This window comes from Aethalodelphis obliquidens, unplaced genomic scaffold (genome assembly GCF_003676395.1).
Source record: "Aethalodelphis obliquidens isolate GAN/ISIS:26980383/991018 unplaced genomic scaffold, ASM367639v1 scaffold25, whole genome shotgun sequence".
Lineage (NCBI taxonomy): Eukaryota > Metazoa > Chordata > Mammalia > Artiodactyla > Delphinidae > Aethalodelphis > Aethalodelphis obliquidens.
In genome coordinates this window covers 10,644,291-10,662,786 of record NW_020837969.1, presented here as the reverse complement: position 1 = coordinate 10,662,786, position 18,496 = coordinate 10,644,291, and the positions used below count along the sequence as shown (strand labels likewise).

Here is an 18,496-nt window from a genome sequence, read left to right as displayed (position 1 = left end):
TGATACCTAGAAAATACTGTCACCTTTATGGAAGTTAAGAAACTGAGGTTCAGAGAGGTTAAAATCTTGCCTCACATTCCACAGAGTAGAGCAGTGGAATCCAGGCTCGAAGTCAGAGCTGTCTTTTGTCAAAAGCTGTGCTTTCCCACCACGCTGCCCGACATTCTTCAGTCCAGATGTTCCATTCCTGGGAACTTGTCCTTTGTATCCTAACACTGTCTTCTTCTGCTCTTTTAGAAAATGTGGAGCCCCTATCCCTGGCCGTTTACTTCATTCTGATTCTCTGAATCTGTGACACCCATTTGTGGTCCAGAGAGAATCCCTGAGCCTTAAAATACATACTTGGGTTGTGCCTCAGCCCTTGGAAGTTAAGAGGTGAAATTAAAAGGCTTCAGCGCTGAAGCGTTGTCCTAAGTTATGATTTTCTTGCCACTGGGGCGTTCAAGAAAATTCTGGGAGTAATGCCGTAAGTGTACTGTGTCTAAAATACGATTTGATGATCTGCAGTGACCCACATCAACAGTAACAGTCCATCACTTAGGATGTTCAGTTGCCTTATTACTGGACATCTGGAGAACACATTTTTCCTTCAACAAGGCAGAGAGGAAAGGGAGTTTCTGCCGTCCCTCAATTGTATTTCCATACACAAGTTTTTTTCTATCTTTTTGGGACCTTCTCTGGACTCTCTGCATCTTGTAAACACCCAGCAGATATTTGCTGAACCCATACTATGAGTCGTTCGATAGACTGCAGGTGGATACGAAAAGGAGTGTATAGCACGGAAGCTGCAGTGACTTAAGAAGGGGTGAAGTAAGACCAGGGCAGAGCTGCTCATGGCGAGTGAGAAATATAAAGTGTAGCAAGAGCAGTGCAGATCCAGTGCTTTTAAAAGACTCTCTCAGGAGCCTGAGAGATGCTGCCGGCAGGGAAAGTCTGAGAAGGCTTCCTGGTGACGGTGACATCTTGGCTGGACCTTGCGGGGAGGTGGGTTTGGTCAAGCAGGTCGGCGGGGGGATGGTGATGAGAGAGCAGGATCAGGGGCACAAGCAGAGGCAGAGAACTGGCTGGGAGACCCTCCAGGAAGACCTTCCCTTAGACGTGGACTCTGCACCTGACCAAGGGGAAGGCTGAGCCACTACCTCTCGAGTCCCTGGGCTCTGTCGTCCTCCACTGCCTTGGGGACATGCTGCTCAAAGGTGGGGACGGCTCTGCGTTTTCCCAGAGCTCTTACCGCCCGGGCCCCGCTGTCGTTTGACATCTTAGGCTCCTGGAAGGCTCGCACTTGGTACATCGATTATCCACCAGCAGTGCGTGGCAGAAGCCCTGTGCAGCTGAGAGTCAGAGAGAGGAAGAAGGCGGGAAGAGGTGCGGCCTTCACACCCGGGGTGGGTTGCAGCCCTGCTCACGCCTTCTTAAAGCATAGCATCTAAACCCCACGCATCCTGCAGTCGCCCTCGGCCAGGCTGGGGAAGACCCCGTTCCTCAGGCACCAGCTCAATAATCGTGACTCTGCGTGGGTTTTCCTACCACCGTTTAATAACTACGTGCGACTGCATTTCTATGAGGCTCGGAGGCAAAGAACAGAGAACAGATCTGCTGGGTCCTTTTTATGATTTTCTTAATTTCTTCTCTTATTTGCCTGGCTTTATTTTTTTGTGGACAAGGATGACAGAACAGTTGTTTTGAACCTGAACTGTATGCTTTGCCCATTAAGCCAGCACCGTACCAGTCACGTTTAGTTGTTTCCCTAGTAATGTTTAAAGGTCAGATCACCTTCAAGTCCAGTCCTCATTTTAAGAACAGATACAGGGTTATTGGTTACGGCCCTTTCAAAAAGCGAAGCTTAAATTACATGGCTGTTGAACCAAAACCCTGAGCTTGGAATATTGAAATTTCCATTACATGAGATAACTTTTCTCCTGAACTGTAATTTTATAATCACAGCTCACTGAGTCGATTGAACGAATTTAGATTCATTCAGCCCTCTGTGGTTAATAAAAACATCATGAGCCCAGTTAAATACTGGTTCAAGTTAAGTCATGTTAAAGCAGGCTTCCTATTGTTAATACATAAATATTATATATATTTATAATATATTTATATTATATAAATATATATTTATAATATATATTCACATATATTTATAATATATTTATATTATATATAAAAATATAATAAATATATATTTTTATATATTTATATATATATTTTTATTTATATATATTTATAATATATTTATATTATATAAATATATTATATATATTTATAATATATTTATATTATATATATTTATATATTCTGGAGGGATTGTAAACCATCACTAGACTAGTGTTTTGGGATTTTTGTGTTAATTATGTTAAACCAAACGGGTAAGTGGCACAAAAACAATAGGATGTTTTCTGAAATAAAAGAAATGGTTCCAGAACCACAAAGATCTTACTCAGCAGGTCTGTAGAAATATGAATGGTATAAGGAACTCAACAATGGGGTCTCTCGAGAGGTGTTGGGACGTTCTCTCGCCCCCAGAACAGCTCTGCCCCAAAGCTAATAATCTGAACATCACCAAGTCCGATGCGTGGACCCACAGACTCACAGAGCTGGGGGCTTTGATGATTTCCTTCCTCATCTAAGGGACCCCGGCTTCACTAGTCACGTTAGCGCCGATGTCGGGGTTCGGTGTCCAGCATGGGTCCCCCAGTCCTTCCGTGCGGAGGGGCGATGCTCCCTGGATGGCGGCGGTGGCAGGGGGCGTGGCTCGGTCGCTGTGCCCAGGGAAGAGCAGACAACAAGTAGAGTGACCCTGAGGACTCGTGGGCCACGTGGCAATGCAGGGGACGAGGAGGACATGGGCCACAGAGAAACTGCCCCTGGGTCTGCAGTTTGCCCAGGAGTCCCCATCAGCAAAGACAGCACATTGAAGACCAGAGCTAATGATGATGCTTCTGAGCGGCACAGCTGCTACAGCCTCTGAGATCTGACCAGTCCTCCAGGGAACGTACAGCCACTGCTTCCAGACCCCTGCCAGGACACACAAGCCTGGTTGTGTCCCGGCTCTTGCTAAGGATGTGGTAAGTGCCCGACGGAGATGTCCCCACACAGCCCATCCACCCAGTGGCCGCAGGCAAACTGGAGCATAAAAAGAAACGTATGCTCAAGAAACACGAAACGAAACGAAAATGATCAAGCCAGAGGTCCGGAAGCGAGGGGGTTTGTGGAAGCAGCCGTGTCCCCCAGCCTGCTCTACGAAATGAGTCAGGCGGGAATCCCAAGAGATCCCGGAGTAATACATCTTCAAATGATCGTTTCAAACAGTCTGCCGATTTTAGAAAAACCCACCTCGAATTTTGAAAGAAAAGAATAGTGTAAATGTTGTCCTGGCATTTCACAGCAAATTTAGATAGAATGGAAAATTGTGGAACACGCGTGAAAAATAAATTAAAGGAGCAAAGTCAGTTCATCCAATTTCTTTGTACATCAAAGGCCAGGGTTGTCTCAGGTTCGTTGTAGGTTTGCATTCTGATGAGCACACGTCCTAATCTGTAGCTCTTGAAAGAAAGTGTCTAAACTGTGACGAAATTAGGGAAGGATAGTGGAAAAGAATAAATTGAATTTTCGCCTCAAATTCCTTGCAATTATAGGACGCTATTTACATTATAGGTATCAGATAGAATCATCCCCATTCACTGAGCAGCAAATTCTCCTGCCATTTGCCATCAGGTCATTAGCTACACTCTCACAGCCATTATCTCTCTCTAGCAATAATCAATTTACACCCTTTATAATAAGTCTCCACTGCATTAACTCAACACCCACATATCACCCACCTGTCCATGTTGTGCTAAAGATGATAAACGGAAGTACTTTACATTAACACTTCCGTGGAAGTACATTTAAAGAAGAATATGAAGATTGGGGATTAAAACCTCAAAATGGGTAAAACTGATTGACTTTTTAAATTGGGATTGACATATATACACTAATATGTATAAAATGGATAGCTAATAAGAACCTGCTGTATAAAAAAATAAATTAAAAAAAAAAAGAAACTGAGGCTTTAGAGAAATTAACAATAAATAAATAAATACCATTTCAGGAAGCATAGAGTCAGTGAAAAGAAGTGCACTTATCCATGAGTCACTTCTATATATTCCTGCAGTGACAGCTTGATTAAAACAAGTCTCCTGAAAGGTTTTCATCAGTCATGTAAGTTATAGGGGTTTACAAGTGAAAATTCAACTTTTCAAAAACAAAGCTAACTCTTCCACTCAGCAGCAGTGGGACCAGAGCTGCAGAAACATATTCAGTTTGGGGAATCAAACTGGGAACAAAGTAGGCAGTATTTTCGGCCCTTCCAGGAGGTGCTCCAACCCCACTGCCCTCGTGCAAGGCTGCAGGCAAAGCAGACAGAGGAGATGGGCGGGATGGGGGGGTCTGGGGGCGTAAGCCCCTCTCGCAGTGGATTGGTAGGAGACACGAGGGCCCAGGTGTCAAGATGCTGACAAGACAATATATATTTTTTTAAGCCTGAAAGGATGCCAGAGTGTTATCCAGCTAACTCACTTGTATTAAAAGTTACATTTTTAATTCTTCATATTTTAGGACAAGCTAGAACTGGATGATATTAGGGAACTATTCATTTCTTAGGAGCGGTCATGGCGCTGTGGTCGTACAGGATGACGGCAGATGGGGCTCTGGCCACAGCTTATCCAAGTGGGTCAGGAAAATAAACCCGCCCCGAGATTGGTGCTTCTAAGGGATGGGGTGGAGGTGCTTGTGATACTTTCTTTCAAGTTTTCTGCGTGTGAAATTTGCCATAATAAAACTTTGGAGAGCAACAATCTGGACAAGTGAGAAAACACAGGCAAACTAAGAAGTGTTGCAGTCCATTAACTTCCCCAGGAGAGCATCGTGTTACGAACACGTTGTCTGTGGGGCCACATCCTCACGCTGTAAAAATGAAGGCTGTGCTGTCCCTTCTGTTGCGTGGCTGATTTCTGTTACATTAGGATGTGTCCTCAGCACCCCTCACAGCAATGGGTTTATTTCTGGGACATCGGTTCCAACATGTGACACTTGGTTACGTGGGATCGAGGCCCTTCCCAACGGTGTCTGTGACTCCGTTCCCTTCGAGGGAGGCCGAGGAACAGGGTCTCAGCAGCTGTGTGGCCAGGCTCAGGAATCAGTCTTTGATTCCACTTTCTAACGCACGTTAAACGTCTCAAGTCATCTTATTGAAGGCTGCCTGTCCAAATTACTAATGTTTGGGAAATTGGGGAGAAAGGTAATGAAATTGAGTTTACTTCTCTGGACTCAGGCTCCACCTCTGTGGAAATGCCAGGTCTCAGGCGCCACCCCAGACCCCCTGAGTCAGAATCTGCCTGGAACCAGACCCCCAGGTGACTCACGTGCTGATAGGGTTGGCTTCTGTGGGCTCTTCTCCAGATAAAACCGCAAGGACGTAAGCATTCTGTCCAGAGTAAGTACTTAACTAGCCTGTTAGTGGTGATGGCTGTGTCTCTGCTTCGCGACGGACGCACCTCCAGGCTAAAACCCCCTTTTTCCTGAAGGCTTGCCCGCAGGGCACTGGAGACAAGCTTGCGCTGCTCTCCTGAAAGCCTGAGGGAATGGCCAGCCTAGCAAACTGGCCCGACTTTGAGTTTCAGGGGTTCCGTGTGGCTGTGTTATCTGTGTTCTGCACAGAGTCTCGAGGGGGACCCAGAAGAGAAGATGCTTCTGGCCATCAGAGGAGGATGCTGTGTAAGCTCAGTGAAATAGCTGGGAACTGTTGCTTACAGACGAAACGTCAGAGATAAGTGGGCCTGGGTAGAGTCGCCAGAAATGTTCTCCTACAGGTTGCTACGTGCTTTCGAGGATCGTGGGAGCTGGGATCCACCAAAGCTATTATTTCCAAAATAATGACGACGTTTACACAGGCTAAGGAAGGATTGGGGCAGAAAGATGGGAAGTATGGAGGCCCCTGGAGGTAGCAGGTGTGGGGTTTTCCCACAAATTTCATGCCCAGTTAAAACCCCAGAGCTGTCATAGCTCTCGGGTAATTGGTTAAATCCTTTCCACGGACAAAACTATATTATTTACATTTTTAAGTGCTATTTGATTAAAGTCTTACAACTTAGAAATCGTTTCTGGATTAAACTGACACTTCCAACCCCCTGAAAGCTGAGCTGGCCCACAGGGTGCCCCGAAGCGGGATGTTCTCACTAGCACCGAACGTGGCGCTTCCACGGGTCAGCGGATGGTGATGTGAGGAGGTCGGGGGAACTGGTCACCCTGCTGACCCCCGAAGGGCTTGGTGGTGTTAGCAGTACCTTTCTAAGCTAAATTTCCCCCAACACTGAAGTATCCTAGCAGCTGGCATTTGATCGTCTTTTTTTTTTTTTTAACATCTTTATTGGAGTATGATTGCTTTACAATGGTGTGTTAGTTTCTGCTTTATAACAAAGTGAATCACTTATACATATACATATGTCCCCATATCTCCTCCCTCTTGCGTTTCCCTCCCTCCCACCCTCCCTATCCCACCCCTCTACGTGGTCACAAAGCACCGAGCTGATCTCCCTGTGCTATGCGGCTGCTTCCCACTAGCTAGCTATTTTACATTTGGTAGTGTATATATGTCCATGCCTCTCTCTCACTTCATCCCAGCTTCCCCTTCCCCCTCCCCATGTCCTCAAGTCCATTCTCTAGTAGGTCTGTGTCTTTATTCCCGTCTTGCCCCTAGGTTCTTCATGACCTTTTTTTTTTTTTTTCTTAGATTCCATATGTATGTGTTAGCACACGGTATTTGTCTTTCTCTTTCTGACTTGCTTCTCTCCGTAGGACAGGTCGTCTTTGAATTTCCTTCCTGCTCAGGAATGGAGCAGACGGAAAGACAGTTCAGCCCGTGGCCATACTTAACTGAACAGTTTCACCTCCAGTAACAGAGCTGATAGAATAATAGCTTTTGCTCTTTGGGTCATACCCCCTTTGTGTAATGCTTTTGCTTTTGTTTTTTAATTGACCTTGTTTTTTTTTTAACAGTTCTCGGGAAAATCAGGAGCGCTGTTGGCAGTGCCCAGCTTCTGATGTCGCAGAAATTCCAACAGTTTTACTGGCTTTGCCAACAGAACATGGTAAGTGGATCCTCAGGTAACCTCGGCCCCTTGTAACCAAGCTGAACGTCCGTTCTTTCTGTGCTCACCGCGTTCCCGCCTGTTAAAAGATCCCTGCACCTGTGCAGCCTGGTGAATGAGTAGGGGGACACTCCCAGCTTTGGGGGGGATTTAAAAGTGCAGCCAAAGCAGAGAGGCCATGGGGGTATGGGCAGGGGAGGGGCAGGGGTGGGAAGGAGTCAGGTGTTTCCCCAGCCGTGAGGGGTGTCCTCTGCCACCTGGCTGTCCCCCAGGGGACCCCAGGATGGAGGGGAAGCGTAAATCACTGTCACGGTGGGTGTCACAGTGAGGACAGTGCTAGCAGGTGGCTTGAATAGAAACACGTAAACAACCACAGTGCAAGAGATTAGGAAGAGATTTTAGAAATAATTTGCGCTTTATTATGTTACAGTCAGGAGTGAACAGAAATACCATGGACTAAATTAGGTGATATGGTTGGCATTAAACTTGGTTCTGATCTTCCTGAAAAGATCAAGGGGACACTCTTACCTATATGTATACTATACTACGTATAAATAAATATAAATATATATTGTTACACACACATTATCTGACTAAAGAAAATATTCACTTGATATTATTTGGAGAAATAACTAAACAGTAATCACTTTACAGGTTTACAGGTTCTTTTATTCATAATCCATACACTGACTTCTTTACAGGTTCTTTTATTTATAATCCATACACTGACTTCTTTCAGACCAAGCATTTTCATTGAAACACAAGTAGGTCTCTGCAGGGTCTCCCATAGCAATGGTTCAAGGTGGTTTGATTTCGTTTTGTTTGGCTTTTAAATGTACAAGGAGGCGTGTGGATTTACAGAACGTTCTTCCACATCAAAGGCAGCAGAGCACGTCAGAGTTGTCAATTTATCCCTTTTAATCAGGATCATTAAAAAGTATGTTTTCTCTGATATTTTCCAATTAATCCCATTCAAGTTCATCATGAAATTTAAAGAGTTACCGCCTGGTTGCCTATGACGTGAAGTTATAATCAACATTTAAAAGGGGAAACAGGCAGGTTTCGAGTCCCTGAAAGAAACACACCGCTGCGGAAACATTCAGTTATTATGTTTACTGGGCATGTTCTAGCGTCCTCCGTCGTGTGTATTTAATGGATCACCTTTAAGGAATTGATTCAGGCCGTTGGAGAGCATGTTCCGTATTCCACCGAGTCTGGTGGGGAGGGTCGTCCCCATCTTCAGCACCCTACACTCAGCAGAGACACATTATTCAAGCTTATAAAACCTGCATGTCTTCTCTGCCAGAGCAGCTGATACTAGACTTAAAAATTATCCACCCTCTTATACTTTTGATCCCTCTTATACATGTCAGATTGCGTTTTGTGTTAACCTTCAAAAGTCTGGCATGACTGCTTCCATTTCTTTTGACCTCCGTCTAGGATTAGACCAAAAGAGTCTGGAGCATGTGTTGGAGGAGGTCAGGCTGGGGCCCTCAGCAGGCCTGTCAGCAGAAATGCTGAAATGCTGACAGTGCAAGCAGGGGCCTTGCTCAGCAAAGCCACACTGTCCACACTTTGCAACTTTAGACCGGTGACTAGTTTTCAGTCAAGGAGATGCGTCAAGAGCCCACCAGCTATTTAGGATGGACGACACCGGGCAGGACCCACCCTTGAAGCTGGCGGGTCGATACCGGTACCTCTCGGGCCAGCGGCTCAGCACCCCAGAGCAGGGAGAAATGGAGTCACGCTCAGACCGGCCGGTCTAACAGTGTACTTGAACACGACCCACGGTCTCTTCTCAGCCCTTCTCAGGACACACAGCTCCCAGAGAATGTTCCGGAACATGGAGCCTCAGAGCCCACATCCCACCTGGACCCCACGGCCTGCGGTTAGCAAGGACGGATGGCTCTGTACACGTTGCTGGGGTAGGGGACCGGCCTGGCTCACCACTGACATGAAAAAATGAGACTTACAAACAGATCGGGCATCTGAATGTCCAGTGGACGCAGATGCAGCCGCCTCCCGTGCAGAGCCAGACCCTGGCCATGCCCAGTTCCACCGACGCCACGGCCTCTGCTCCCTGGGAGCCCAGAGGACAAAGGTTTCGCCGGTCCAGCGGGGAGGGCAGGTGACCACAGAGTCCACTCTCGGGCGACATGAGCCTCAGCACAGCCGTGGGGCAGGACCAGGGCCCGAAGTCCCACCTGGGGAGCCGTTCCATCCCTCGGACACGTTCAGGCCCCATCACGCCTGCACCTGTGGGAGAGGACGTTGTACTTGTGTCATCTTCCAGAAGAGCAGCTGAGGACCCACCTTTGGGGGGAGGAGTCCCCCCAGCCCCGACTGTCCAGGGAGCCCCTGTGCACCCCCGTCACCTGCAGAGCACGGCCCGGAGGCAAGACCTTCGCTCTGTTTTTCTTCACAAGCAGTGGCTGAGCTCAGACAGGCAAGTACATGACAACCCAGGCGACTGGAGGAACCTCCTGCCCCAGCCCCTGCCCCTGAGCCTGCACCTGACCTTGCACCTGAACCTGCACCTGCCCCCGAACCTTCCCCTGACCCTGCACCTGACCCTGACCCTGCCCGTGAACCTGCCCCTGACTCTGACCCTGACACTGACCCTGCACCTGACCCTGACCCTGACCCTGAACCTGACCCTGCACCTGACCCTGACCCTGAACCTGCACCTGACCCTGAACCTGCACCTGCACCTGACCCTGACCCTGACCCTGACCCTGCACCTGCCCATTGGGCTCCTCGATCCACAGGCCCAGTTCGCCTCCTGGTGGCTCAATGGAGAACGAGCTTCAAACCGCAGACAGCGGCCCTGGGTTGCAACTTTCACTCCAGACAGAGAAGGAGAAAACAAGGGCATTTTGTGCAAGTCGCTTGGACAGTGGTTCTTACCGTCTGCCCTCAGGTCAGCACAGCTGCCATCTGGCTGCATCAGCAGAACAGACGGGGCTCAAAGAGTGACCTAGTGGGTGTGGATGTGGAACCAGGACTGAATGTCTGTGTCCCCAAACATTCACATGACGAGGTCATGAGGGTGGGGCCCCCATGCTGGGATCAGTGCCCTCATAACAGAGACCCCAGAGAGCCCCCAGCCCTTCCTCCACGTGAGGACACAAGAGAGAAAACGCCGTCTGTGAACCAGGAAGGGGGTCCTCACCCGACACAGGATCTGCCAGCACCTTGACCTTGGACGTCCAGCCTCCAGCACTGGGAGAAGTAGACTGTGCTGTTCATAAGCCCCCAGTCTGTGGTTTTCTTGTTCTCTCAGCCCAGATGGACTAAGACAAAAGTTAAAGGAAGTTTAAACCCAACCAAATAGAAGTTCCTGATGTGCTTCATGGGAAGGACTTATGAACAAGCCGGAAATGGCACATTTTAAGCAAATTCAGATAAATGTTTACCTATCAGAAATTTCTCCGTCTGTTTAACCTGAGATAGCCCCACACTGAATCAAGGGAACCACACCAGAAAAATTCACACCCTTAACCCGAGGGTGGCAAACTCAGGTGCCTGCAGGCAGGTCACGCGGCCCGGGGAACTCGAGGCCGTGGTCACCAGCCGGCACTGGGCGCCAGGGGCGTGGCCAGGGCACTGTAGGGCCCCCCTCTGCTCCTGTGGAGTCACCCGGCTTTAAGTAGAGACAACTCATTGAAACTACACATACCTCAGGCGCCGTGTGCAGAAGCAAACCCACCTCGGGACCACATGCGCCCATGGCTGCCCGTGTGCCGCTCCGTGACATCACCTGCACGTTCCAAGGGCGGGGACCTGTCCCCGAGACAGTGCTGACCCTTCAGGAGATCGACGTGCCTGCCCTCCCTCCACATGGGAGCGACGATGGTACATCGATGGTACATTTGTAGGGCATCCCTGACCTTCAGAAGCAGGGCTGAGACCGCTCAGAGAACAAACAGAAATGGCCGTGGCTCCAGGCCCATCTCCCCAGCGCCTATGACCACCAGCACCACTGCAGACCCTTCCTGGGCACCAGCTTCCCAGTAACCCCACAGGCGACCAGAACCCTGGGGCCTGAATGAACTGTCAAGCGGCTGGAGCCTTAACATGTACCACCATCCCAGGTTCCAAGAAAGCGTTTTCAAAATGAAACAGTGAAGGAATGTAACTACACGTGTATTCTTCAGTAGACTTTATTTTTCTTCTTCTCATTTCCTCCAGTTGTGTTGTGATATAATTAACATACAGCACTGAATAAATGTAAGGGGTACCACATAATGATGTGACTTACATACATCATGAAATAATTATCACTATAAGCTTAGTGAACATCCATCATCTCCTATGGGTACAAAGGTAAAGAAATAGAAAAAATATATTTTCCCTTGCAGTGAGAACTTTTAGGATTTACTGTCCTAACAGCTTACCTGTATAACACACAGCAGCGTTGGTGGTATTTATCGTGTTGGGTATCGCGTCCCTAGCACCTGTTTATCCTGTAACTGGAAGTTTGTACCTTTTGACCCCCTTCTGCCACTCCCCACCCCATCTCCAGTAACCACAAGTCTCATCTCTTTTTCTAAGAGTTTGTTTCTTTGTTTGTTTTTGAAATACAACTGACCTACAACACTGTTAGTTCCTGTTACAAAACACAGTGATTTGATGTTTCAAGCTGATCACCACAGTGAGTCTAGTCACGATATGTCAGCACACAAAGGCGTTACATAATTATTGACTGTATCCCCCACACTGTACATTTCATTTATTTTGCAACTGGAAGCTCATAGCCCTTAATCTCCCTCACCTATTTCTCTCTTCCCCCCACCCCCTTCCCTCTGCAACCAGCCGTTTCTTCTCTGTATCTATGACTCTATTTCACTCATTTTGATTTTTGTTCACTCGTTTTGATTTTTAGATTCCGCATATCAGTTAAATCATACAGTATCTTTCTTTTTCTGTCTGACTTACATGTTGTTTCAAATGGCAAGATTTCATTCTTTTTTATAGCTGAGTAGTATTCCATTGTGTGTGTGTGTGTGTGTGTGTGTGTATATATATATATATATATATATCTCCTTTATCCATTCATCTGTTGGTGGACATTTAGGTTGTTTCCACGTCTTGGCTATTGTATTGATAAATAATGCTGCTGTGAACGTTGGGGTGCATATATCTTTTAGAATTAGTGTTCTTGTTTTCTTCACATAATACCCAGACGTGGAACTGCTGGATTGTGTGCTAGTTCTATTTTTAATTTTTTGAGGAAACGCCATACTGTTTTCCATCACGGCTGCACAAATTTACATTCCCACCAGCGGTGCACGAGGGCTTCCTTTTCTCCACGTTCTCACTAACTTTGTTATCTCTTATCTTTTCGTTGGTAGCCATTCTGACAGGTGTGAGGTGACAGCTCATTGTGGTTTCAGTTTGCATTTCCCTGATGATTAGTGATGTTGGGCATCTTTTCATGCACCTGTTGGCCATCTGTATGTCTTCCTTGGAAGACAGATCCTCTGCCCATTTTCTTAATCAGGTTAATAGACCTTATTTTTTAGAGCAGTTTTAGGTTCACAACAGAATTGAGTGAAAATACAGAAAAATACAGAGAAAAATCCCATACACCCCCTGCCCGCACACACCACAGCTTCCCCACCATCAGCATCCCCACCAGGTGGTCCTTTATTACAACTGATGGACCTCCAGTGACACATCACCACCCAGGGTCCGTGGTTCCCATCAGAGCTCACTCTCGGTGTTGGACATCCTATGGGTTTGGACAAATGGATACTAACATGCGTCCACCATTACAGCATCCCACAGAGTAGGTTCACTGCCCTAAAAATCCTCTGTGCTCCACCTGGTCACCCCTCCTCCCCCCAACCCCCATGGCCACTGGTCTTTTACTGTCTCCATAGTTTTGCCTTTTCCAGCAGGTCCTAGAGTTGGAACCATACAGAATGTAGTCTCTTCAGACTTTTTAACTGTCAGCAAATACTTAAGGGAACTCTTCCTGAATCCTCGTGGGCCCTCGGGAATATCTTCACCCGATTCTGAACTCGTGGGGCTTCTCCCTAACCCGCTTCCTTGGGAAGAGCAGCCCCGCCCCCGCCCTCCGAGTTCTTAGCAGCTCTAACTGCGCCTATGTGTCGGCAGGACCCCAGCGCCATGCCCAGGCCCACCTCGCAGGACCTGGCCGGGTACTGGGACATGCTGCAGCTGTCCGTCCAGGACGTCAGCATGAAGTTTGACGAGCTGCACCAGCTGAAGCTCAGTGACTGGAAGGAGTTGGCGTCCCCGGAGATGAAGGTAACCCCCCACCTGCCGCTGCCACCTCCCGGCGTTCAGGCCACGTGCTCCAAATGCCACGTTATTATGTGTGTCTCGGTCTTTGACTAACAGTACGGGATCCGATTTTCAGGGATAAACCCATGTGTGCGTGATCGGGGTGGAGCTAAAGTCGTCAGCATGTGTAATGAGACCCTTTCTTGCTGACAATTCCCGGAAGACACCAACAAAACTCACGTTGTCTGCCGCGGTCTCGTTTCCGGTAGGGTCTGTCCCCTGTGTTATCGCCATCAAACCTCTGTTTGGATTGTACTGAGACGGTTTCCCACTGGGGAAGTTTCAGTTCAGTTACAATGCCTCCTGTGGAGATAGACTTTCCAGTTGGCGCATCTGCAGTTGAAGACAGGGAACACTTGAAACTTTCCTGAACAATTTGAGGATGTAAACTTCCTGGCCCTGAAATAGGCTGAAACTGTCCATTAAGTTTGAACCTATGGTTTCACCTCTTCCCTCTAGAGATCATCTTTACTGGGGCTGATAGATAAGTGTGAATTAGCTATAAAGACATTGACTTCCTAACACATTTTAGAGAAGTTCTACGTAATCATAATCTGATGTTTCTGGACAGACATTATCAATTAAAACGATAAAGAAAACTAATCCAACATACTTGGGACAGTGGTGTTTAATATGTAGTTCAGGGTGTATATCTACATAGTTAGAATGAAAGCACCATCATCATCGTCCATTTTCCCAGAAACGTGCTGCCACCATCGTTGTGGGGCTCCAGGCTGGAGGCCATCGCTCCATTGCGGGCGGCTGAAAAAGTCCTCACCGCAGATAACGGGGCTGAGGGGCCCGCAAACCATCGGGTTGTACATAAGCAAGTCCAGGAAATCGATGGTTTGGTTTTGAAGTGAAGGAAATCATAAGTAATGATTCCAAATGAAACAGTTCTTCAAAGAAATCACTAAAAATACAACTTATTAAACTAGTCCAATGATATGCAAAAATCCTCCCTATTTTTCATTCTTCGGTAATTGACAGCTAATATAATCCCTTCCACCTCAACTGTACACAGAGAGTAGTCCTCAAAATGAACACGGTTCCTGCTGAGGGTACAGCACCCCGTCCAGAAGGCGAGCAGCCCTTGAACGCGGCCGAGGCTCTGTGTCCTGCACTCGGGACACGAGTCCTGACGCTCTGCCTCATAGATCTGCTCGGCCACCTGCCCCCCCGCTTCCACTGCAGGAAGGCTGTGAGCCTCTTGAAAACGGAGACTCACAAGAATGGTTGATTTCTTACAGTCCCATAGTTCAGAGGCTGCGAAAGGAGAGGAGAGAGATAATCACAGTGAAGCACTTAAGGCAGGGGTTAAATTTTGAAATAGCTGCAAGTCTTCACGAATTAATTACCCCTGATTGTACCCCTGCCAAAAAGCCGGGAGGGACGTTGCTTCTGGTCCAAGTCATTTTAAAATAAGTCATGGGAACAAAGGTTCAGACACCCAAACGATCTTCCTGCCAAAAACAATAGCACACAACATCAAGATTCTGCCATGTGTTCACCTGAACCTGTGCTAATGGCCAAGCCCGGGCCCATCTCGTGCCCTTCAGATTCTTTTGGAGGCTGAAGGGAAAGAGAGGAGTGGGTGCCCCCCCTCAACGACTATCTTCTCAGAAAAGGCAGCATCCGGGCCCCGTATGCAACATCCCCTTTCCTGACAAGGATACTGGTTGCGGAGTTCCCGCCCTCCAACCACTGGGAAGGTCCGGCCTTGTTAGCGAGGGGCCACAGCAAATAGAGAACACAGTGTGGGACACAGGCCTTCCACCAGGACCCTTGCAAGCATTGTGTGTTCCTTTGCTGCAGAATTGTGCCATTTCTCTTTCTGGAAGAGGCATACACGTATCTTGGGGTGACTTGTTTGAGAACACGAGCTAAGGGTCAGAAATAGTTGTTTGCATCCTTTTACCAAGGAAGCGAAACATCATATGTAGTTCATATCAAAGGGCTTAAGGCCCATAGTAGAGAATCTGGACATCGGTTCCCTGGTCCGTGTCCTTGGACCTTGGAGTCTGTTGAAAAGACTGTCACGTAGGACAGGGCTGTCAGGCGGCATCTTCCAAGACCCCTGGGAAACTCAAGAACGTGAGCCTGTGAGCACTTGTCAAGTGTTCGCCCAGCAACAGGGTCAAAATAACTCTAAGACTAGGGCGGCGTCCCACGCACACATGCAGGATGGATGTCCTCGTGTGTAAACACTTCCCCCCACCCCGGGGATCTGGGGGCAGGCACAGCAGGCCCACCCCGGGCAGGGTCACGCGGCATTGGGTGGGCGCGGGGCTGTGAGCTGGGGGGACGGCCAGGCTCCTCTGACTGCCCCAATTTTGACTTGTGATGCTTTTCAGGAAGAAAGAAAGGTCCCCCCTCCAATACCAAAGAAGCCCCCCAAAGGCAAACTTCCCATCACCAGAGAGAAGTCTCTGGACCTGCCGGACAGACAGCGCCAGGAGGCCCGGAGGCGTCTGGCGGCCGCCAAGAGGGCAGCGTCCTTCCGCCAGAGCTCGGCCAGCGAGCGGGCCGACAGCATCGAGATCTACATCCCCGAGGCCCAGACCCGGCTCTAGGGCTCCGGGCCCGCCCCTCCCTCCCCTTCTTCCCATCACCCGTGCCGTGCATCACATCCCTGGTCACTCCTGTGTCACTCCTCCAGCGAGCTCGCCCCGGCTGTTGTGTTTGTGCCATAAACACCCTGGAACACCCTGACGTCCACGGTTTGCGAGCTCACGGCCACGACGACTTCTCCCCGGATGGCCTGGCTTCCCGTCAGCAGGGAGGGAGAGGCGTGGGGACACCTGACATACCCACTCTGTTCTCAGAGGGGTACGAGGAACACCTCTCGAGATGGAACCCAGTTCACACTTTGTTATTTATATTTTTATAAATTGTGTGATATTAGAGGCAAGAATAACAAAAAAAACTATGAATGGGTGCATCTCCCCACTCACTCGAGGCATTAGACACCCAAGAGGAAGGTGCTACAGCCTGAGTGCAGGAAAGAAAGACCCCACCCGTGGCCTGGGGTCACCGCGCCCTCAACCCAGCTGACCCCTCACGTGGTTCTCTGTGCCGAGTCTATGGTGATGAGAAGTCATCTCTCCAGCCACCAATCTCCCCGCCGTGTGCTTCTCCAGAAACCTGGGGGGTGAGAAGTCCGCCCCCGCCACAGATATTCAGCGCAGCATCTTCACAGTCAGAAAGTCAGCTGAATGTTCATTCACGCAGGGAGAGACAGATGGAAACAGAGCAGAGTCTTAAGAAAGGCTGGCACTCCTGTAGCAGGAGTAGAAAAGAGCAAAGAGTTGTCCTCACTCAGATAAAAGAGTCATTTATTTTTTATTCCTTTGTCACTTAAAATGTCACACATGGTTCTGTCTTTAAGTTTCACCCTTTAGGCACCATGTGATTTTTTTCTTTATAGATGTATATATATTCTCAAATGCTCTGTCAGTTGACTTTCCAGGGTATCCTTAAAAAACAGAACAAAACAAAACAAAACGTTTGCTTGTTTAAAATGACAGTCGTGATGTAAAAAGTTTAAGAAACATGAATGTGAGTGGTAAGTGTCTCTCAGTTTAAATGGTAAAGAAGAAACGTAGTTTACATTTGTATTTTTCCAGAATTCGTTTGTCCTATGCAGTATGGCTAAAGTCAAGAATACATTTCTTGCCTGTTTTAGACAAAAAGAAAAAGGGCACGTTGTGATTTCCACCTGTGGACTTCAGCAAAAGTCCTTTGTTTTCGTGGTTCTGATTGGCACCAGAGAAAAATAGGAAGGTCTCTAACGGAAGGTTTCCCATTCGTCTCATGAAATTTAGATGCCGTGACCGTTGTTCCAATCCGACGGTGTGTGTGTCTGTTGAGACATCACTTCAGAGGAAGCGCCTGTGGATTGATCCATTTGACCCCATACTAGAGTCCTCGCTGTGACTCCAGGTAAAAGCAGGTGACGCGGCGTTTCCGCCCGAACGCCGGGTCCCCTGTGGCCCCCCGAGTGCTGTGCCCCCAGCCCAGCAGCACAGACCCTCCCCCATAGCACTTTGTATTCCTACCTTGACTCGCACTTTAAGACGCACCCAGCTCTCCCTGCAGCCTGATAATGTACGAGAGCCTTCGGTGAGGTCCTTGCACAGCTGGGGCGCGCCTTAACGCCTGCAGCTTCTCTTTTTCCTTGTATTCTACATTTCACGAAGCATGGGGTTCGTAGGAGCACAGATGATATTAAAGCATGTTTAGCTTCAAAGTTTTACTTTTTTAAAGCGGAGTAGTTAAGAATTCCCTGTAAGGACAAAACCCTGTAAATGGAACCTCATATCTGGTATATATTTTACCAAACAGCCTTAAAATATATTTGGAAGCAAAAATCAGTACGAATGTATATCCTTGAAAAATGCAAAAAAAAAAAATCCCCTGAAATATTCTTCTATAAATGAATCCTATTTCCCCCAGAGTATTCTAAACATTTTTTCTACCTAAATAAATACCTAAATCCTGAGTAGCATACGATAATGATGCTTCTTCCTATAGTCAGTATACTATGTTAAAGACAAATGTATCTGCAAGCATTGGCATTTTAGACTCTAAACATGATGTATTATTAAGACGAACAGTTCTTTAGGAATAACCACAGAAAACTCGGTGTGCACTCATTCACATGGGGAAATGTAAACGGCATACGTGTTTGCCAACCTACTCACGTGTGCCTCGCCTGGAAGCTGATGGGTTTTATCTCATTTCCTTGAACGTGTACAAAATATATACCAACAAATTATAAAATTAGACGATAATGATTTTAGATCCCAGATTCTCTGATGCTGACTTAAACCAAAGTACTCACTGGATTTGGATTAATTTTCTTTATGTTTCATAGACTCATTTTTATCTTAAAATCCCCAAAAGTCTTGGCCTAAACCATCCTTTGGTGAGCAAATTCACCTACAACTAAATTTGACATCAGTTGTTGATGTGAAGTGGGGAACGTGTATGAACCCCTGTTTGGTCCACGTTGTTCCAAAGAAGGTCGTGTGACGGGGGGCAGGGGGGATGCT

At 47.7% G+C, this 18,496-nt stretch overlaps 1 protein-coding gene across 1 annotated transcript in view; it reads left to right on the top strand.

The window, feature by feature from the left end:
- DLGAP2 (DLG associated protein 2) overlaps positions 1 to 16,395 on the top strand; it is a 96,162-nt gene extending 79,767 nt beyond the window's left edge. The window contains exons 9-11 of the mRNA XM_027122562.1: positions 7,039 to 7,130; positions 13,254 to 13,406; positions 15,797 to 16,395. Coding sequence (XP_026978363.1) covers positions 7,039 to 7,130; positions 13,254 to 13,406; positions 15,797 to 16,015 — 464 coding nt within the window. The 3' untranslated portion in view covers positions 16,016 to 16,395. The remainder of the gene's footprint in view (positions 1 to 7,038; positions 7,131 to 13,253; positions 13,407 to 15,796) is intronic.
- The last annotated feature ends 2,101 nt before the right edge of the window (positions 16,396 to 18,496 follow it).